The sequence below is a fragment of the Anopheles bellator genome, chromosome 1 (assembly GCF_943735745.2).
Source record: "Anopheles bellator chromosome 1, idAnoBellAS_SP24_06.2, whole genome shotgun sequence".
NCBI lineage: Eukaryota > Metazoa > Arthropoda > Insecta > Diptera > Culicidae > Anopheles > Anopheles bellator.
The window spans coordinates 26,015,683-26,038,230 of NC_071285.1; the positions used below are offsets into that span (position 1 = coordinate 26,015,683).

Sequence of the window (22,548 nt, forward strand, 5' to 3'; positions counted from 1 at the left end):
CAGATTTCTATATGCGGGCGATACAGACGGCGAATTCCCATCTCTCGTCCTCCGAGAGCAGCACGGGATGTACAGATAGAGTATCGGATTCGAAACGACGCAGGACGAGTCAAGTACCCACACGAGTGCGCCAGAGGCGAGGGATGCTGGAGAAAGATTGCGTGCGTATGTGTGTGCGAGCTTGGTTGGTAGTGTGTGCGTGCGAGTGTGTACAGCTTGTGGATTAGTTTGTTACCATTTTTTTGTGTTCCTCCCATTTCGTTTAGCTGAAGAAGAACGGAGATCTTTGGCAGTCGAGAGAACGCGCATCGGCCGTCGGGTAGTTGGCGAAAATTGATGCATTTATTCACATATCCCTGCAGTTTGACAGTGTTGTTCCCGGTGCTGCGCTGTGATTACTGCGTGATACTGACACAGAACCCGTGCGGAAAGCGTGTCCACCCGGTGGACAGTTGCAGTGCGTAGTGCGTACGGGCAGTGCTTGTTTATTGGAACCAGGTTCTGTGCGAGTGCTCGGTCCGGAAGGCTACGGAGAGGACGAACGATAGCCTTCGAGCGCCATCGCGCGCGCCCTCTCGAGCAAAATGGCGCATCCGGCGGTGATACGATGGTGGTGCTGCTGGATGGTTGCAATGTTGGCCTTCGCGGTCGTTCCGACGGAACAGCAGTACCACGGCACAGCAGTGCGGCACGGCTTTCCGCCCGATGTGCTACACGTGGAACCCGACATCGACACCTCCCGCAGGTTACCGCGCACGGTCACCCTAGGGGCTGGCGATAGTGAATCGGTTGATCCGGAGGTAAGCACGCTGCTGGGCAGATCCGCCTTCCTGCGGAATGAGTTGCTGCATCGGGCTCGCCGTGACGCTGGTCCAAATGTCAAAAATGGTTCTGCGACCGTCGACGGCTCGTCAGCTGGCGGAGGAAGTAGCAGCACAATAAATGCCGCCGCATCGACGGAATTTACCTCTTCATCCTCGGCAATCGTGGCAAAGGTAAGTGACCGACCTGTCCCATCTTTTGCCGTCTTTCTCCTCCTTCTTTGTCTTGCTCTATTTACTCAACAGTATCAGCCGTCCGGTGTCCGTCGATGAATAGCTCTCTTTTTCTCTCTCCTTGTCACACTCTGTCTCTCGCGTTAATTGCATTATCTCCCGACGCACTCTGTGAATCAATTCCCGCCGCTAATCTGAAGAAATAATAGTCCTAGACGATGTTGGCCGTATTTATGATTTGCCACCGTTTAGACAGGGGTCGTCGACATCTGGTTAGGGCGGGTGACACAATTTTGTTCAACTATTTCACCGCCCAAAGGTCGTTGGTGGCGGCCCTTTAAGTACTTCGTGTCTCTCCGGCACGAGCATTAATGAAGCCCCGTTTAAAACACATTATCCGTGCCTCTTTACGTACGGAGCAAGCACATTTCTCGTTTTATTGTCAGACGGAGCGTCCGTGTGAAGTCTATTTTGCAAGCAAAAAATTATTGCCTCCGTCATCGTTCAATGTATTGAACCAATTTGCTACCACCACCTATACGATGCTTATCACCGTAAATAACATTTACCGTGGTGCGGGTCCGAATGAAGCTTATTACTCATCGCGATTGAACCTAACCGATAGGTGGAAAACGTATCGAAGAGCCGCAGACAGAGTGTTATGATCTGATAAAAAAATCCATTTCGTGCGCTCTAGTTGTAATGGCGCAGCACGATTTCTAGAATGTGCGAACAGATGTCCACAGCTGACATGGGGTTTCTTCGGCCCGTCGACGGTCTTATCATCGTTTGCGGTGGTTTGATAACATGTTCCAATCGCGACCGCTAAACCCCGCGGTGCGCCGTGACGGGAAACAAAGAACGCTGCGGACGGCAAAAATGTTGCTCCGGTTGTTCAACACCGAAGAAAAACTGTAAACAAACGTAGATTCCAAGATACCCGCTTCTGTGTTAGTATTGTTGCTTTAATGTCACACTTGCGCAGAAGCGATTACTTGCGGAGCAGGGCATATAAAGGAAGAAAAACTTCATCACATGCTCTTCACAGTTATTAAATCAGCACTGCCATCGCCAATTGCAATTTCAACACTTAAAGCACGGCGATGACGTTTGTTATTGTATGCTTACGATTTGATATGCTTTGGAGACGAGAAGAGTTGTACTTTTGACAACTACAAATCTGAAATTGTGTCTCGTAGAGGGTTCCACTTTTGCTTTCGGAGTATTGTTTGTTAAATATGCAAAACGCAATCGATAAGCTAGTCGCCTTGCTGACTGCATGTCGAAGTAGTGCATGTACCCGTATTTATCATATCTCGGTACAAGCAGTAAAGATAGCGAAGGAGCGTTTCGCTAACTGGACGGTAACGTTATTTAGATGGTGCCCCTGTTTTTGTCCTGTAGCACAACTTTTTGCTATACTTAAAACGTGCTAGAGCTTCCGGCATTAAACATAACGAAACAAATAACTTTTGTGGAGTGCGTTTTTCGTTGGCGGAGGGAAATGTTTTGAGCTGATTGTTGTCATTAAGATAGTAAATAAACAAATCAGAGCTTCTGTGTTGCTAAGGGTACTTTTTACGCGCAACACTAATGGACAGAAGGAAATGAAGAACAATTACTTCATTAGCACGCCACACTCACAGAAGGCTGAATGAATGCATTGAGGCATTGCAGGTGCGCTTGAGCATTGGTTGCAATTTTGCCTTTCACGGGGCCGTCCGTTGTAATGCGATACACTCTCGCCAGGAATTACGGGCGGCATCACGGGCGAACATGAGCTTCTTCTTCCTTCAGGTGCAACCAATGTAGGCAGTGTTGCAATAGCAACGGGCAAATGGGAATTATTGCAGTCAAGTGTCAAGCTTTGGTTCACTCGACGGCCTGCCACGTGTTCCGAGCGCAGTAGGCGGCGCCATTCCGATACCTCCGATATGTTGTAACATGCTTTTCGGCGAGCTGTTGAGATTCAATTACAGACACAATTTGAACGTGAAGATTCGATATTTTGCACTCTCAATGCTGCATTTAAACAACACAAAATGCCAAAGAAAATGCAATTTTGATCGCGTTATCCTAAAGCCAAAGCGTCAGCCCGAGAAAAGCGTTCGCAGCTGTGGATTACTCACCGACCCCGGGACCGCCATAATGTTTCCAGAATGATTACCACTATTTCAGTGCCCCGCATTGTGGAAACGATTTCGGAGCAGCAAACAATGGGAGATGTAATTTGGACAATCAAACGATTTAATGCGCTTTCGAGGATTTACGGGATGAACGATGCTGGCTTCCAGTGACAGCGCCACAGCTTGTATGCGGCCCTGCCGTGAATGATGTAGGATAAATTAAGCAGAGACTTGTAACTGAACATTTTCCACCACTTTTCCTAACAAGTGTTCTGTTTTGTTATTTTGATTTTATTCTGAAACGGTGTTTGCCGTTCCACTGAATACGGTTTTTTTGTATGGTAGCGCAAAAGAATTGGCGATGTTACCGTTCCATAATTAGACTACGGTCAGTGATTCATTCTAATAATTCGTCGACGAGGTCACGTTGTGCGTTGAAGATGTGACACTTTTGTGACTTAATTCACACTCGATTTCCAAACTCATGCAAGAACTGCTAATTAGAGCTCGCGGTTGATCAACAGGTGTGTGTTGCACCTCTCGGGGTTTGCGACATTGTGCGTTTGTTTTTTAATGATATGGTTGTTTCACAAAGTTTACGCTTTTACATTTTGTAAAATGTACAGTTCAACATTAAATACTCGGAATACTAATTCCGTGATTTCTACATTGATCAAATCCGTTTTTCTGGCCAAAGTTTCCACTTTTGAATATTCCCAAAGCAAAAGAGTGCAGTATTGCTCTAACGGATACTTTTATTGGGACCCAAAAATTGGGAAAATTGGCTGTTCAACTACCCTTAAAGGGCAGATAAATCAAGGGTATACAATATACTTTGAGATGTGATTTAATTCGTCGATGGTTGCTGAATTCCGGAAGCGTCCAATAAAGCCTATATCAATCGTATTTTATTCAATTGAATCCACTCATCATGCACTTCTTCGTATATTGTACTGCTTCTCCCCATAGTCAGGTCTCTAATTTGTGTGAAGCTTGGCTACTTTTGAAAAGGACCTATGAAACTCAATGCGACCACCCAAACGTGTATGTGCCTGAAGTGGAAGAACTCTTTAAGTTTTGTTCAGGAGGTTATGCATTTTCTTAGTCGCTTTTTGCATCGCCTGTGTGAGCAATGCAGTCACAGGATTCACATGCCTTTAACTTTTCTGGGAAATTTGGTTGCATACTACAACCAAGGAGAGTGTGAACCGAGTTTCTGTGCCCTGGACCTCGCAAAGTTTTATTGCAGCTGCTGAGTAATCATAACCACGGTTAAGGGGCTCCAGTGTTGTGGTGGGTACGCTATTGCACAAGTAAAGCAGAACTCACCCGCCGTTAGACTTCTGGAAGGAACACCGAGCAGCAAAAACATGCTGGGTTTTTTTGCAGCGTCGGCAAACACTTTCTTCGCAGAAAGGAATCGTATTTCGCTACTATCACACACAGTACAGATAGTGTTGTGGGTCGAGGGAGCATGAGTCAGCTGTGCTCAAGTTTTGCGCTCCACAACTCGTTTCGATTTAATTCTCATGATAGCAATTTTAATTCTTTGCCATCCCACGAGGTTGCTCAACGAGTGGAAACCGAAAGAGTGGGGCATTTTTCAGAGGAATAATATTCTCAGTAAAACGTAACTAATTATTAACTTTTTTGGAAAAAGGCTTTTAAAATTTTGTTATAAAAATGGTAGCGAAATGCTGGAAATCCTGAACAGAAATACGGGGCATATATACAAAATACCAAGGAATGTAAATCAATTGAAGAAATTACAGAAATAATTCAGCTTAACATGTTATTATTGGCTCAACTGGTGTGCTTAAATAATAACATATTTTGTTTCATTAATGTTTTGTATTTGAAATTGTTTTGGCGATGAAAAAACCATCATGCTTTAAAACCTTTCAAATTTTTCTTTTTTCATTCGCACAACACTTCGAATACATGTTTACGAAGTTACGCGAAGGCATTTTTTTTTTTTTTGTAATGTATTATAGAGATTTTGAGTGGTGTGCTCATTCGTCTCTTTTAAAAACTAACTTATCTATCATTAATTCTAATTATATTGTATTCTATTTAATTTTTAATTATATAGTGTGATATTATAATATGTTTTAAAGATATAATAAATCAGATATGATATAATATTGTAATGTTTATAAATTTTCTCTAATTCTAGGTATTCCGTTGCAATCCAATTTAGTCGAAAGTTCTTATTGTTCTGAATTGAAGTCTTTGATTTTCTTGCTCGGTTGTTCTCCGGTGGATTTCTGGGCATTTTTCCCAGGTCCCCTTGAAGATTATAACCGGCCAGTAAATCGAATTTTGAAATGCTAGTCCACGATTTGATAAGTTTTAATGTTTTGAAAAGGATTGAAGCGGAAGTAAATGGAAAATTATTTTATTTTAATTTAACCTAGTAAATAAGTTATAATATACGTCAATATAGTATATTGTGATGTAGAACGCGAAGGCATGCCATGCAGATTTAGTTCACGGTTGCGTACCGCTTGCGAACGGAAGAAAGCAACGGGGCGAGAATAAAGGTGAAATTATTGAAATCTTTTCTATTTTCGTTCCGAGAAAAAAAACGTGCCCAGATGACCGTGAAGGAACCGTTGTTGTTCACCTAGTAAGACGTTCTGGGGCGTTGTTTTGAATTTTACTTCACCTTGTTATTGCGATTTATTTTGTTGTCACGAGTGGAGGGCACAGCAAGTTGGGCAGCAGTTAGAGAAAGGCAATTGCATGAAAGGATTACTACTGTTTTGCCTAAACACTTCAAAAGCTATCGATTCGGCTTGGGAGCTCGGTCACATAGATGCATCGCGGGTGCATCATGGTGGGTTTCAGTTGTTATTGTGTTTTGTGCATAAACATGCAAGGGCCATGTTAAATCAATACCATACAATCAATGAACGTGCACAAAACAACTGTCAAAGTATCGTTTTATTTTCCTTTTTCAAGCCAATTGCAAAACCAAACACATTGTAGGTAAAATAAAAACGCGCAAGTTAATACAGTATTCTAATTATAGCATTATTTGAGCGAACTTCAACAACGGTTCTTTGTTCGATTGAACGATATAGTAATAATTGCAGTTCCCAAGAATCGCTAGAGCAATCACTATCTTAATAGTAGTACAGGTCCAGTACATCCGGGCCTTGTGGTGATTCAAAACGCCCATGATTGTTTTTTAGCGTTTTAAACTGTGTCGAGTAATAAAATGAATCATTTTGATTAGTACGCAGCGCGCGGGACCAGAACAGAATGTGCGGAAGAACGTTAGCGATTGTTGCATTTCAAGTACCGGATTATCACACTCGCTACTCTTCATGTGTTTCTCCGGAAGGCAACAAATCTACGGTTGACATCGTGGTCCTCGAAGCTGCGTCTGGTGGTGGTGGGTATAATAGCCCACAGCACAAGATTGCTATCGTCCGTCGGACGTGGGGAAAACAACCCACCGGATGAGACGTGTTACTCATCGTCGCTATCATCCCTTTGCTGGCTCCTTCTTGGGATGCTACACCAATTGTTGCATATGTTTTTTTTTGTTGTGTCGTCATTTGGCTTCATTATCACGAAGCCCCTCTGGGGCAACTCGTTGCATAAATTTTCTTCGTAATCATATCAAAAACGGCTTTTTTCTTGAAAAAGAGATAATTTGTGTGTAACAAAATTTCACCAGAACAGCAGAGAAATGAAAATGTAATGTAAAATATATACGATGCCCGGCTACCAACGGGTTATAGGACGGTAAATATTTTCAGTTCTTCTCAAGCGTTACTTTGTATTGATGACCACCATTGATGGCTACAAAAAAATGTGCTAAACGATCAATTTATCACAGTGCACTAATGTTTGTTTTTGGCTTACGACGCCCGTTCCAATTGGTTGAAAGATTGTGACCTCTTTCGATGTGGTTAAGAAATATTTACATTTGAGGACCGTGTGAAGAAAGCATGTCAGCATTCTGGAATGATGCTGGTAGCAGCGCGAGACCTAAACGAAACTCTTCCTTCGTTGGGCTTATGATTACATTATGAATGCAATAAACACACAACAATGAATAATTTGTATTCCGATAAATGCTTATGCGGGAGGTGCATATGTTTGAATTCGATTTGTTTGGATTATAGAGCAAAAGTTTCAAACCAGTATAAATGAGTCGCTTCCGATCGTTCATTTTTAGGACAATGTATTCTGGATGGAAAAATGATGATCAAAAAAGCTGTTCATTTATTTAGAGTGCTGTTTGTAAATTTATGGAATGGAATACAATGTTTATTTTTATTAAGTTTATTTTTTCAAATTCCCCTAACTCATTTGGTTATTTAAATTTTACATTTCTCCACAGACAACTCAATTGAATGATTCCCACGGACAACTAATCGTGCACTGGTTGGGAGAAGGAACCGACATAATGATCTGTCTCGCGCGTGAACCGCCAGACACAGACTTGAAGTCGCCACCGCCACCGCCCTCGCGGATATTCATGTCCAACGACTACGGCGATACGTTCGAAGATAAGACGAAACAGTTTATGCTGGATGTGAACGGAACGAAGGTGAATTCGACGGTGGAGCAATTTTTTACTCATCATAAGTTTAACACTGTACGTTTCAAAGCCAAACAATGGTTTCTCAGCGGCTGTTTTGTGTACAATTGAGCCATGATTAATTTGTTGTTATTTCGACATTAGATTGTTTTTATTGATCCTCGGAATCAAGCGATATTCACTTCTGAAGACTTTGGAAAAACGATCACCGTTAGAAAGCTGGATTTTACACCTTCCGACGTTTCGTTCTATGATGCCGATAGTCGTACGTTCCTTGTCCTCGACAAACGTGATCCACAGCGGAAGGTTGGTTGCTAAACGGCTTAGACGTTATTTCATAAACAAAGCCGCCAATAACGATGACTTTCTTTTCGTAGCTCTACTATACCACCGACTTCGGGGCTTCGTTTACACTTTTGCAAAGCTACGTAAAATCGTTCCTGTGGTCGTCTGGCGAAGGAGTTCCGATCCATCTCTACGTGGAGCGCAAAGAACCGACGAGTAAGTTCCTTGGGTCGGGAGCCACGAGAACTAGGTGCAAGCGTGCTGTGGCATACATTAATTTGCTCTTTTTCATTCTATTTCGCTGCCACATACAGACACTTCGTCGGTAATCTTCTTCAATGCGGCCGATTTGTACGCAGGAAACCGAAAGTTTAATGTGCTGATCGAAAAGGTGGAAGATTTTCATATCAAAAAAGACTTTATGTTTGCCTCGCAACGTCTGCCGAACAATACGCAGCTGCTGATATCGTACAAGCGGGGCAAGTTCGTGAAAGCAGATTTCCAAACGGAACTGGACATTCGCGGATACCACGTGGCCGACGTGGAGGGCCGACGGATCATGATTTCGGTCGTGCACACCGAGCGCATCTCTCACCTGTACGTGTCGGAGTCGAACGATGATTTAACCGACATTAAGTTTGTACCAAGTTTGGAGAACGTCTTCAGCTACATACCGGACCTCAACTGGCGCTCGAGTTGGCTGGTGTAAGTAGTGCAAAGCGCGAATGGTGTTCGAATCGTTGCGGATTGTTGATGGATGTTTCAATTTTGCAGCAAATCTTCTGATACGGCGTTCACCGACTTGTACCGGGTGGAGGGTCTCCGTGGTATCTATATTGCTTCGAAGATGAATCGAATCCCGGTTGCCGAAACGATCACGCCCGACTATCTGGTGTCGGTGATCACGTTCGATCACGGTGCTACCTGGCGGCCGATCAAGGCACCCGAAGCGGACGATGAAGGCCAACCATTGACGAACTGTGGCAAAGATTGTAGCTTGCATTTGTTGCAAAAGTTTTGCTCACTTTACCCGGTAACGAGGTGAGTTTTGAGATCGCTCGAAACAACAATTTCGATACGCGAGATGCTAATCGGGAGTTATTGGTTTGCATGCTGTTTTTCCCACCGAAGGTCGGTTACTATCATGAGTTCTAAATCAGCCCCGGGGGTCATCATGGCATCCGGCGTTGTGGGAAAATCGCTCAAAGGTCACCCGGGCGTCTACATCTCCCGTGATGCTGGCCTGACGTGGAAGCAAATTCTCAAGAACTATCATTTCTTCAACATGGGCGACCATGGGGGTCTGCTGGTGGCCGTGAAGTACTTCAAATCGAAGGGCGAAACGAACGAGATCCTTTACTCGACCGACGAAGGCGAAAAGTGGCAATCGGCTCCGTTCAGTGGTTCCCAGCTGAAAGTGTACGGCCTTATGACCGAACCCGAGGCGAACGGTACCATCTTCACCCTGTTCGGTTCGGAGCAGGACGAGCACCGGTGGCTTATTATCAAGCTTGATCTCAAGCAAGCGTTTACGTCGAACTGTACCGAAGATGACTACAAGTTTTGGGCACCCGGTGGGCCGCACAACGCAAGTGCGGGATACTTTATGCCGTGCGTTCTCGGCCGACAGGACACGTATCAGCGTCGCAAACCGCACGCAAACTGTCACAATGGGCTCGACTACGAGCGTCCAATTCGGCAGGAAGTTTGTGCGTGCAACTATTGGGACTTTGAGTGTGACTTCGGATTTGTGCGCAGCGGACAGAAACGTTCGTTTTGCGTGCGCAATCGAACGTCCACGCACCTCGTCGATCCGTACGCGATTCCGGCTTCCTGTAAACCGGGTGCGTTTTACAATCGCACTCGTGGCTACCGCAAAATTGAAGGGGATGTGTGCGTCGATGGCTTCGCGTCCCAGTTCCTGCCGCAGCCCGTGCCTTGCCCGGTCGGCGAGATGAACGAGTTCTTGATCGTGGCACAGCGGGAAAAGATCTCTCGCATTGATCTGCGCTCCGAGGAACGGCTCGACCTGGCAATCGAAGGGCTGAAGAATGTGATCGCTATCGAGTTCGACCTGAAACGGAACTGTGTTTTCTGGGCAGACATTATGACGGACGTGATTGGACGGCAGTGTCTGAACGGGAACGCCACACCGGAAGTGCTGGTTGATAATGGATTGTCTTCGGTCGAAGGTATGTCGTACGATTGGATCTCCGATGTGCTGTTCTTCGTGGACGGAATGCGATTGATGATCGAAGCGTTACGTGTACCGCCGCCGGCCACGACAGTGAACTCCGCCTCCGGTCACCGGACACCGAACATTCGGCGAACCATCATCGACGGTAAGCATCTGAACAAACCGCGTGGCATCGTTGTGCACCCGCTCGAGGGGTACCTGTTTTGGACGGACTGGAACTCGATTCGACCGTCGATCTCCCGCTCCAACATGGATGGTACGGACGTGCGCGAACTGTTCACCAAACCAGACGTTGCCTGGCCGAATGGTGTGACGATCGACTACATGGCCGAGCGGTTGTATTGGGTGGACGCGAGCAAGGATTATATTGCCAGCAGCGATCTTGAGGGCAAAAACTTCCACAAGGTACTGCAGCAGGACCCGTACGTACAGCATCCGTTCGCGGTGGCCGTGCTCAAGGACGTGATGTACTGGGACGATTGGAAGAAAAACTCCGTGTTCTCGGCCGACAAGGACCACGGCATCATGGTGCGGTTGGTGGCCGAAGGAATGGCCAACTCGATGGACATGAAGGTGTACGGCCACACGATCCAGATCGGGACCAACGGGTGCGCCGGAGCGGACAATCGCTGCTCGCATATGTGTGTCGCCGGCCCAAAGAACACCATCAGCTGTCTGTGCCCCGATGGGATGGAGCTGAGGGGCGGCACAAAGTGTGAGTGTCCGCAAGGCACGACGCCCGATCCCAGTGGCAGCTTGGTTTGCAAACGTACGGGCAAGACGTGTGGGGCAAAGTTTTTCGACTGCAACAATACGATGTGCGTCCCGCTGATTTACCGATGTGATGGTGATGACGATTGTACGGACGGCAGTGACGAGGAGGGTTGCCCGGCGGGGAAACCGGCCTGTCCGCCACACATGTTCACGTGCAAGTCGGATCGGCAGTGTGTGCCAAAGTACTTTGTGTGCGATTTTGACCGCGACTGCCAGGACGGAAGTGACGAGCAGAACTGCAAGACGGCTCAGTGCAAGGGGGACGAGTTTGCGTGTGACAATAAGCGCTGCATCAAGCATAGCTGGGTGTGCGACGGGGAGGACGATTGCCGCGATGGGTCCGACGAGAAGCAGTGCCAGAAGCGCAATGGGACGCGATTGGTGGAATGCAAAGCCGACGAGTTCCGGTGTAACGCCACGGCCACCTGTCTGCCGAAGCAGTGGCGCTGCGACACGGAGGTCGACTGCTCGGATGGGTCAGACGAGGTGAACTGTACGCAGAATGCGTGCGAATCGTGGATGTTCACGTGCGTTAGCGATGGAAAGTGCATTTACAAAACGTGGCATTGCGACGGCGAAGAAGACTGTCGCGATGGGAGCGATGAGCGCAACTGTACCGCCGGTGGCGGACTCATCAACAATGGCACTTCGAAAGACACGGGCAAAAAGCCAGGTATTAACTTTATGCCCGGCCAGCAGTGCCATGATTGGATGTTCAAGTGCAACAACGATAAGTGTGTGCCGTACTGGTGGAAGTGTGATGGCGTGAACGATTGTGAGGATCACTCGGACGAGCAAGGCTGTGGCGATAAAGAGGACAGTACGGGCGCGACTACCACAGTGACACCGTTGCGGCCGTCGGTCACACCGACCCGTGCCAGGAATAAGGGCCGTTCATGTGGGCTGCACGAGTATCGGTGCGATTCGGGGACTTGCATTCCGAAGCGATTCGTTTGCGACGGGTACAATGACTGTCCAGGGAGCGGCGAGGATGAAGAAAATTGCCCCACTCACAAGCTGTGCAACAACAGTAACTTCCGCTGCTGGACGGATGGGGCGTGCCTGACAATGGACAAACTGTGCAACGGAGTGAAGGACTGTGCCGACGGTAGCGATGAAGAGTGCAACTTTCAGCCAAAGACGTAAGTATCGTTTTGGAGTGCAAACTTATTACTCCAACTTTTCGAAGCAGCCAATACTTATTTGAATGTCATTTTGTGGAACACAAAACCAATTCTATAGCTGTTAGATACATCGGATAAGTCTGTTGTCTCTGGTGTATAATATGAGTCATTAGCAATGATTTTCAAACGATTTTAGTCGTTGAAATAATAATTCGAATTTCTGGTTCGAAAGTTGCAATATCCTTACTATACTTGCATGATGCACCATTGCCTCCGTAGTAAAATATTGTAAAGTCATTATTTCTTCTGCTCCTTCTGAACGTTATTCCCGAACAGATCGGATACAACGAATCGAAACTGTAGCACCAATCCGGGCGTCTTTGAGTGCGACAATAGTTGCTTTGCCCTTATTCTGCAGTGCGATGGAAAACCGGCCTGTTACGATGGTACGGACGAGGAGAACTGTAGCGGCAATCGGATGGGACCTCATTATCAGGTAAGGCACTACAATGATACATACTACATGATACCGCTGCCGATTGCAGGAAAAGGGATTATACTTTTTTTTTCTCCCTTAGGTCACCCAAATTAGTGTGGATCAGCGCTTCCTAAACTCGACCAGTTTTTTGATTTACTGGTGGATTCCGCTGCAGCCCAACGTGACACTGGAATATTTGCCCTCGATCTACTACAACAAAGAGTGGAAAAATGTCACGAATTGGATTAGCCAGATGGAGTATCGGTTTACCAACTTGAAACCATACACCAGCTACAAGGTTACGACGTACGTCCGTGTCAAAAATCAACCGAAAATCACACCTCCGTACATGTACTACGAAATAGCAACAACCGAAGGAAGTATGTATCGTGTCCCTGAACCAAATTATAAAAAAGGGTTGTGTTTTTCGCTCATTTAATTGTTTTTGTGTATTCCAAACCTGTCCTGTCCGTCCGTGCAGTTCCTACACCACCCTTAAATGTTTCGGTGGTCCAGAAAAACGGTTCGTTCGTGCAGGTTAGCTGGGAGCCGCCCAAAGAATCGAATGGCCGTCTCGAGGGTTACACGGTTAACTTCCGGTCCCAGTCGAAAAACGTGCTGCCGGCACAGACGGTCAAGGCGAGTATAACCGAAACGAGCGTAATTATCGACAAGGAATTTAAACCCGACGTTGTGTACGAGTTTTGGGTGAAAGCCCGTAACGGTAAGCACGAGTCGGGCACTTCGAAGATGGTGCCACTAAAGTTCGATGGTACGGCGTTTGTCGAGAAGATCAATCGTATCGAAGTACTGAACAAAACGGCCAAGTCGGTGACGCTACAGTGGAAGCCGGTGAGCAACGCCGACGGGTACGTCGTTATGCCAATCTTACCGCAAACGTATCCCGTACTACCGACGATCACTGTCCGGAATGCGACGAACGTAACGCTCGACAATATGGTCCCTGGAACGCAGTACGTCATCAAGGTGGCTGCGTTCGTGAAGAAATTCTTTGGACAGCACGAAACCACGATCATTCCGTTCGACGGTACCCAATTACCCGCGCTGAATGTCGTGGTGAAGGAGATAACCGAGAAGTATGCGCTGCTCGAGTGGAGCGAACCGAAGGGGGTCAACCTGGGCCAGTTGGTTTACGGAGTCTACTATGGTACGAGCATGGATGCACTGTTTGAAGGTATGTTCTTACCTGGCCCAGACTGTCTTGCGTCAGTATTCAGTTTATATTCATTCATTTATACAGCTGCACGCCTGAACACCACATCGACCTCGGTCAAGTTACCGGGTTTGACGCTGTGCCAATCGTATCTGGTGAGCGTGGGCATCGTTGGTCCGATCGGACCCGGCCCGCTCGGTCGCAATCCGCTAAAGCTGGAGACCGCCTACAATCGCATGCTACCACCAAAGGATCTAAATGTTCACATTAACGAAACTAGTCAAGAAATGACCATCGAATGGCAGCATAGCTGTACCTTGGAGGCAACCGTCTATCCGGCGTACATCGTAAGTAGTCTCCGTTGTGACCTGTGGTTCGTACGACCTGGTGGCTAACATTGGCTTCTCTGTTCGATAGATTACCGTTCGCGAGCTTACGCTGAACCAAACGTCCGTCGTCACGGTGCAACCATCGGGCAACAAAACGCTGGTGCACGTGTTCCGCCGGATTCCGAAAGGTGCCGCCTACGAAGTGTATGTTAAAACCGACCTGCCTGACGCACAGGCGGCACTGTATATGGTCAACTCGAGGCAACTTCCGGCGCCCGTGAAGCTGCAGGTGTGGCCCGAAGTGAATGGAACTTACGTGGTGTACTGGAAACCGGTTTCCGACTTCAAGGATGACGGGTGAGCAACGCCATCTAATACCGGAGGTAGGTGATGTCCGGAGTCAAACATAACGCGTCCCTGTTTATATCCATGCACAGTTACACCTACGAAGTTCTCGTCAAGGAGGGCCTCGCTGTGAATAGCTCTGCGCCACCAGTTGTTACGCTACATTCCAAAGAACCACCCGTCCTCATCAACCCGGAGCACTTGAAATCGATCGACGAGAACGGCTTCTTTACCGTTGGTGTGCGACTGAAAACGGATCAGGTTAGTATCGGGGTCACATTGAGTCCTGCTCTCGTTTTGAAGTGACATTTTGTTCCTTTTCCGCTTCGTCAGGGTCTCTTTTCCGACATTGCTGAAGCAGAATCGTTCGCGAGGCACAGTGTTCAAGGCTTGCAGCAATCGTCCACATCCTCGAATGCCATATATTGGATGTGGTTGGTGCCGGTGTCAGTGATCGGCACCGCAATGGCCGCGTTGGTATTCACTTTACAGCGGCATCAGCGGTTGCAGAACTCGTTCAGTCGCTTCGCCAACTCGCACTACGACACCCGAACCGGTGCCACCCGGATTGGCTGCACGCTCGACGACGATGAGCACGAGCACCAGGAAGTTCCACGCAGCTTTTCCGACGATGAACCGCTTGTGATTGCTTAAGAGGTACGGCGATCATCACCAAAAAACAAATTCACCCACATGTGGTGCTCGATAGCAAAAGATTTCATGCTAAGATGTATCCGGTCGGCCGATCATCGGCGGTGTTGTCGACACGGTGCCGTGTCGTAAGCGTCGTCCCCTCGTGTTCGCCACCGAGAACAAAAAGTGATGCGAGCAAAAACAGAACTGAATACCTACGGTGTACGATCCCAAAACATGTATTGCCCCCTCACATGGTCACGATGAGTCTACAAAACAGTCAAACACAAAATGTGTATTGAGTAAAAAAAGGTAAAGAAAACATTAAATAACAAAAACTGAAAAAGCGAAACAAAGATAAACACAAGTATATAATTCATAAAAACTAACGTGTAAGGCATAGTAAAAATGTGCGCACGCAACCGAAACCGCGCGCCGGCAGCATCGACAACGGTATGTCGGCGTGTTGGTTGCGAGCAAACTTTCGAGCAAACAAACCTTGGGAAGACTATTGTAATTTTGTATTTATGTGTTGTTTGTTTTTTTTTGAGATAGGTTTATTTAAATATGTAGCGTTTTGTGGAGGGCGTGAGGCCCCGCACCGTTAGGGCGCGGTGAGAGCAGAAACGTAAAGTGTATTAAACAAGGGACGGCAGCGCGGCGCACGCAAGTTAATAGGTAGCAAAGTGTGATCAACTGGTGTTTGGCGATGATACAGGTGGAGACTCTCCACACTCCCAGAGTTACGATCCAATATGCTCGGGTTGTAAACTATGTATATTCTGTGTTTTTTTTCATTTTCTGTAATGTAATATTTTATCTATGAATTGCGCATCGGGTTTACTGAGGCTGCTGAATGGCTCAAGGGGAGGAGCGAAAGAGAACAAACTTCGTGACATACCTGAGTTGATGCGAATGGGTTTTCCAGCACCGTAAGTTTAGTGTAGTGAAGAAAATAGAGAAGTAGGCAGAGGGTCGATGCTCTTTCGGGAACGAAACTCAGTAGCCAGAAACGAAGGAGTAGCGAAGTCGAATTATCATGGCGTTTGGCGAGGAACGGTCGATACAAGGAGTGGGTATATCAGTCCGAAGTGTGAAAGGTGTGTGATGCTTAAGATTGATATTCAGTGAGGAATATATTTGCGAAGGATAAACAAATGAAGAAAATGTGGAGATACAATAATCTTGAGAAACAATACGTGCGTGCGTGCGTGTGGTTGCCTGCCAGTTTAGAGACGAAACGCGACAACGCGACGGAAGTGTTGCAACACGGCACACCATACATCCAAAAACAGAGAAGGTGGCAGAACCCTAAAGTGTGCAAATCCTGTACAGTGTAGCGTGCGATTCGGTTAACATTGAAGATAGTCAAATGTGCATATATAACGCTGACGGGTGAACTGATTAAGTAATCGTCGATCTCCGAACTGACCGGATTAGAAAACCGAAACGAAACAGAAAAGGCATAGAGGGAACAATCATAAGATATTATCTGTGTGAGTGTGTGTGTGTGTGTGTGTGTGTTGGACAAACGGGTACAACGCGTGCGCGCGCGTCTGGGTATTTGGAACCGTACTTCCTAAAAAACTTCCCGGTTTCCTACCTTTCTGTACTGTTAGTTCTTGCAAATGTCCTTTCCTTACGCGATTTGGACTTTTCTCCTCTTCGTCCTGTCCCTAATCCCACCCACTGCATGGTCGACGTGAGTTGAAAAAGAATGTGTAATAATCTTTATGAGTAAGTAGCGAAAAAAAAACAATAAACGGAATCTGTTGCGCATCCTCCTACATGCACAGTATGGTGGTTTTGTCCGCTGAACCAGCGTGGTATTTTCATGAGTTGTGCGTTAGAAACTATTACAGTAGAGCGAACAGAGAAACTTACAAGGACATGCCTTTCTTTAACATATTTAAAATGAATGATACTTTATTCGTCAATACTTTATAGCTTTTCTATATGCATATATTTATAGCTAAACAAAGCGAAACTGATGTTTAATAGTTCTATTACTTAATCTTATATGACCCTATTACCTGTGACAACAGGAAAAAGTGCAAAATCTATTGCTAACTCTCGACTAGACACTCTTCGAGCTTTTTCTTTATATAAACCCTAGTGATAAAATCCGATGTGATGTGCAGCAAACTTTCAATCTCTGCCTTAACCGCAAGCTGTCGGAGCAGCAGCAGCTCATGTTTCAGCATACCTGCTGCGTATGGTCGCTTGATCATGTGATCAATTTTCTTTAGCTCCAAGTCACGCAAAGGAACGCTCTGCAGCCCGAGCACCTCGATATCCGAAGCAAACAGTCCAATCCATCGCATTGTCGGTATGGCCAAAGGTTGTTGACGATGGGCCATCGCCTTAAGGTAATCATCACCAAGGTAGAGAAAATAACACGTTAGAGGTTTGAAGATTCAACATAGCTCACACGTGATTGGCCGGCATGCTTTTTGCAGGGGACTTACCAATGAGCCAAATTTGTACACGCAAAATATTTCCATACCGTGCGGGTCTGCGTCCATGAGCCCGCATACCGGAATGTCGGCAGATTCGACAATCTTTCGAAGCAGTAATCGTGTCGACACGTCCGGGTATCCTTTGGCCTGTAAACCGAGGTGTAAGTTTTAGTAATGAACCATAGTCTTTGTACCTAGGTCGTCCTACCGTGACCAACAGGACTGTGTTGGCAAATGTTTCTACGATTCCATCCTCTAGCAATCGCTTAAAGACGGTATCTTTCTCCACCACCAGCACTACCTTGGCCGTGCACTGCAGTTTAGTAATGCTTGCCACGTTCAGTGGCACCGAGGTACCCCAGCGCGCACTGCAACAGTCGATCGTTTGGCCAGAGTCGAGTGTTAGCAGCAGAGGACCAGCCACTAGTCCTTTGGCCGTGTTGAACACATTCACTTCCCACGCATCAACTTCCAGAAGCGCACAGGCGTCGGCAAGAGCCGCGTAACAACAGGCCGAAGTCTGTGCCAGGTCCAGATGAAGATAGTAAAACTCGCGCTTTGTACAGCTGGTACCGGTGGTGAGCAACTGATAGATGGTTGCAAGCATCCTCACGATCAGCAGCAGCCGATGTTTGGCAACTCTCTTGCCTTTCTGCAGCTCTTGTGACAAACTGGTGCATTGTAACCTTTAAGTGCGATGAGCAAAATTTAACTTTCTACCGGATTAGGGCTTGACCGCGTCGCGTACTCACATTCCCGACTCCATGGAGCAGTTTTGCCAACTTAACCTTCGTCTCGTCACCAGCGGAGTTCCTTGATTGATGTGCAGCTCGATTTGCTGTAAGATATTGCTGATTTTGTTACGGATCTGCACATGCTGTTCCGACACTCCACTGATCGTTCCCGAGAAGTCCACATCCCCGACGGTTTCCTGTGTTAGAGTTTGGCAAGGTTCGTCAAGCGCTACTTGGTGAGTTAGTTCATCGCCCGACGGATCAGTTTTCATTATAACTTCACAAAGATCTATTACATTCCGATATGTTGTATTATTGTACAAGAGCGGTTCGTTAGAGGCGACAGTTCCGTTATTTTCTTCCTGGCCTAACTCTTTTTCGTCATGAGCGAACGATGATTTATTTTGTGTTTGACTCTGATCCAATGGTTCGGTTTGGTTGATCGTTGCATGTGTTTCTACGGCAGCGGCATCGATGCATTTGCTTGTCGTACTGTGAACGCCGGTGACCTCTCTGCATCCGTTTTCGGTGGTTTCTTCTTTAAAGGTTTCAGCTTTAGTGATTCGCTTTATATCCTCACCGTCAGCACGCCTAGATTTTTCCTTTTCATTCGTTTGTATGAACTCATCAAATTGAGTACTTTCGGTGACAAAGACGCCAGAAAACGAAGTGGAAGATTCTAATTCTAAAGAATTTCTTGTAAATTGTGTCACGAACTCTTCCTCGTTCATGTCTGGTTGATTATTTCCGTCCGCTTCATTCGATTCGTGCTTTGAAACGCTTTCGTGTGTGAACGAACTCACGGGCTCCAAGGACGCATCAATCAGATCTAGGAAACATCCGTCGCTGATCGTAATGTCCATTTATTTGCTGCTAACAGTTTTGTTCAAATATGATAAGCTTTGCTCGCTTCGATCAACTCTAGGATCGTGCTGTAATGTTTTGTCTTCGATTGTGTAGGAATGAAATCGGGATAAACACAAATTTACCATCACAAAGAAATAGTTGATCAGATCAAGATAGTGCTACGTTACACGAACCTTTCTCCCAGTTAGCTTTTGAAGTAATTGAAAGCTCCTTTTGTCTAGGTGCTTGTACCTGCCACTTGCTTAATGCAGATTGCTATTTATCAGTTATCTTCGACGCATAAAAACACGTGCTGGTGCATCGTTTGCTTTGACCCGTTTCTGTTACACATTGGCAGCGGGAGATTAAAATACTCACGGCATACTTTTGTATGGTAGGAAAATTGAAGCATTGGGTGATTGAAGTGGTGCAGACCGTCAATAAACTTCTGTTTTAATTTTACGTTTGCCTTGTGTTAACGTAAAACAATTCCGATAAATTAACGAAACTTCGTTGAACAAATATTCGAAAAACGAAGGATTTTCACTCGTGATGAGTAGTGGAAGACAATCGGTACTTAAAATGGGTAAAATATGAATATTCGGGGTCGTTTGATCGAGCTTTGTTTTTCGATAGAGCAAATAACGGAAATTTTTGTCAGTGTACATCGATGCTAAACATTTGCGTGCGACCTTGCGTACAAGAATGGATGTCAACGGATTCGCGGAGCGATTTGGCGTATCGTCATAAAAACAAAAACAAAACTTCTTTTGATCCGCTTATCAGCCCAAGGAAGGCGCAAATGTAAGTGGTTTTCCTCTGTGAGAGCTGTCCAGCGACGTTCCCTCGCCCATACCGACACAGTAAATAATCACAAGTATATCTTATCGCATTAACTCCGTTTATTTCTAATGTCGTTCCTGAATCTGCTTCCTCATCGTATTTCGCAACGGCTGACAGCGATCTATTTCACCGGTAAGTTTGAGTGCTCCGATCGTAAAACAAGAAGTGTACGGATTGTTAACCGCCGGTTCGGTTTAGCTACCAGCTTTAGCTTTCAGCGAAGCCTAACTACTGCCCAAACGACCACCATGGCGAGCATGACGGTGAAAAAGATACCGGCGCTGAAGGACAACTTCATGTATTTGGTGGTGTGCAATGAAACGCGCAAGGCAGCCGTGGTCGATCCTGTCGAGCCGGATCGTGTGCTGGAAGTGGTGAAGCAGGATGGAGTACAGCTGAACCAATTGCTTACGACGCACCACCACTGGGACCACGCCGGTGGTAACGAAGCGCTGTCTAAGAAGTTCCAGGAAAATGCCGATTGGGGCAAACTGCTTGTTTACGGTGGCAACGATGATCGTATCGATTGTCTGACGAATCGGGTGGGTCAGGACGATACGTTCGAGATTGGCAAGCTGCGGGTGCGGTGCCTGTCAACCCCTTGCCACACGTCCTCCCACATTTGCTACTACATCGAGACGGACCAGGATCGAGTGGTGTTCACCGGTGATACTCTGTTCCTGGCCGGCTGCGGTCGGTTCTTCGAAGGTACGCCCGAACAAATGTACGACGCGTTGATCAACAAACTGTCGGCCCTGCCAGACGACACGAAGGTCTATTGTGGCCACGAGTACGCGGTGCAAAACCTGCGCTTTGGGAACACGGTCGAACCGGACAATGCGGACACGAAGGCGCTTTTGGAGCAGGCACAAGCCGCTGATCTGGAAGGCCGTCGCGCTCTGGTACCGTCCACAATCGGGCAGGAGAAACGGACGAACGTGTTCATGCGTGTACACGAGGCAACCGTGCAGGCATTCGTTGGCAAAAAGACGCCGCTCGAGACGATGCAGGCGTTGCGCGCCGCGAAAGACAAGTTCTAAGCGATGGCAACACGGACTGTAAATAAGTAAGAATGGTTTCGAAACAAAAAATACATGGTATATGGGAGACAAGGTAAACGTTTGGCCGTCTTTGGATGTTTCATATCTGAACAGAAATAAGAGCAAAATGGAAAAGAAATGGAGCGGTGCTCGGGTGGTATGAACCATTTAGTTTATTTATAAACATTTTAAATTACGATCTAAATTCTTCCAGTATTCGACCTGTTTGGATTGAAGTGTAGATGAAGATTCCTGACCTCCGTTTTGCCTGAAATCGTCGGAAGTAATTTTGACCGTTCCTCAACAGGATAACGAAAGCTATTTCGCAAGCAACTTGCTGGTGTTCTAGGTTGGGTTCCCACAGATATGTTCTACAGCTTATATGTAAAAAAACAGCACCTTATTGACTATGGCAAGTTTCAGTCGTAGACGGCATCCATTCTTTGATAAGTTTGATGTGATAAGTTTTAACTGTCTACCGCCGCCGATCTATCATCCCTAAATCGCTGTCTCCTGTAGTGCTTTGGCCTTGCGCTGCATTGATGCCGGCAGATCGTTCTGGATACTCTTGGACATGATACTGCCTGTTGTTTAGGTTGATCTGGCAAATCGGTCACCCCTTCTCGCCCATCTTTCACCGCTCTGTACCACTCGTCAACGCGATTTTTAGACACCGTCGATTCCCCAAAAGTATTCCGCAACATTTTGAGGGTTTTAGCACAAGAAATGTTATTTGCCGCACAAAATTGAGTGCAAATCTTCTGGACGTTAACACTATCCATATTGAAACTGAAATCAGCAGAATAAGATGACTTGTTGTTCTTTATAGCGATGTGAATAGACTAACTCCCAGATCGCGCTCAAAATTGGCATTAAGACAAGTGACAGTTGAACCAAGTTGAGAAAAAAAACCGTTTTCAAAAATTTACGGCGGAATGATTTGAAATTACAAATTCCCGTTACTTATTACATCAGCCGTGACAGAATGTACAGGGTGGCCCATTTGGCACTCTCTGTTCGAACTTCCAATTACTTGCCGTTTAAGACATCAAACTTCATTCTGAAAATTGTAAACATTTATACACTTTAAAATTGACGAAGTGAGTCGTTTGAGGCAAGCTGGGAAATATTGAAAATTTACTTCCAAAGTGGTAAGTCGTCAACTCATTCGTCAAAAGCACATTTCCACATAGAGAGACGAATGGCAGCGATTGCAGCTCAAGGTCTCTACAATCACAAGAAACCAACCTCGGTGGCTATGTTACTAAGCAGTAATATGGTTCGGAAAACCCACATATCGTACAAGAGAAGCCGATGCACTCTCAACGAGTGATTGTTAAGTTCTTCGGCGAAATTGAAGCTGAGAACTTGGACGGCGTTTGGTTTCAACAGGACGGCGCTACGTGCCATACAGCGACAGCCACAATTCATATTATGTTACGTGAACAAACCTGCAACTAATGACGACCTGAAGAACCAAATTCAAGTTGTTATTGCCGAAGCTATTGCTTTGAGCATGTTTTCAATTGTATCCGGTCCTATACCAGATGCAATTGAAAATATACAGGGTGCGATTGAAAAGTAATGAGCCTTATATTTTTTAAGCAG

General features: G+C 46.2%; 3 protein-coding genes across 5 annotated transcripts; 2 read left to right on the forward strand and 1 right to left on the reverse strand.

Moving 5' to 3' along the window:
• Positions 1-584: 584 nt before the first annotated feature.
• LOC131215309 (sortilin-related receptor-like) lies at positions 585-16,804 on the forward strand. Its single transcript, XM_058209698.1, has 14 exons — positions 585-995; positions 7,479-7,736; positions 7,824-7,985; positions 8,057-8,180; positions 8,279-8,669; positions 8,739-9,005; positions 9,096-12,077; positions 12,396-12,555; positions 12,638-12,917; positions 13,019-13,732; positions 13,799-14,058; positions 14,129-14,397; positions 14,478-14,646; positions 14,719-16,804. The coding sequence occupies exons 1-14, from the start codon at positions 585-587 to the stop codon at positions 15,037-15,039; spliced, it is 6,768 nt and encodes a 2,255-aa protein (XP_058065681.1). The 3' UTR covers positions 15,040-16,804.
• A 280-nt stretch (positions 16,805-17,084) lies between these two features.
• Positions 17,085-18,483, reverse strand: LOC131215310 (meiotic recombination protein SPO11). The gene is made up of 4 exons (XM_058209699.1): positions 18,230-18,483; positions 17,686-18,163; positions 17,487-17,624; positions 17,085-17,381 (listed from the first exon to the last, which is right to left on the reverse strand). The coding sequence occupies exons 1-4, from the start codon at positions 18,481-18,483 to the stop codon at positions 17,085-17,087; spliced, it is 1,167 nt and encodes a 388-aa protein (XP_058065682.1).
• On the forward strand, positions 18,292-21,004 carry LOC131210011 (hydroxyacylglutathione hydrolase, mitochondrial). Of its 3 annotated transcripts, XM_058203202.1 has the most exons (3): positions 19,843-19,861; positions 20,018-20,032; positions 20,099-21,004. In XM_058203202.1, exon 3 carries the CDS (start codon positions 20,149-20,151, stop codon positions 20,938-20,940), a length of 792 nt encoding a protein of 263 aa, XP_058059185.1. In that variant the 5' UTR covers positions 19,843-19,861; positions 20,018-20,032; positions 20,099-20,148; the 3' UTR covers positions 20,941-21,004. The 3 variants fall into 3 exon arrangements, with proteins under 3 accessions (XP_058059194.1, XP_058059185.1, XP_058059177.1); XM_058203211.1 differs by lacking the exons at positions 19,843-19,861; positions 20,018-20,032 and adding an exon at positions 18,292-18,314 and having other exon boundaries at positions 20,157-21,004; XM_058203194.1 differs by having other exon boundaries at positions 19,846-20,032.
• Positions 21,005-22,548: the final 1,544 nt, after the last annotated feature.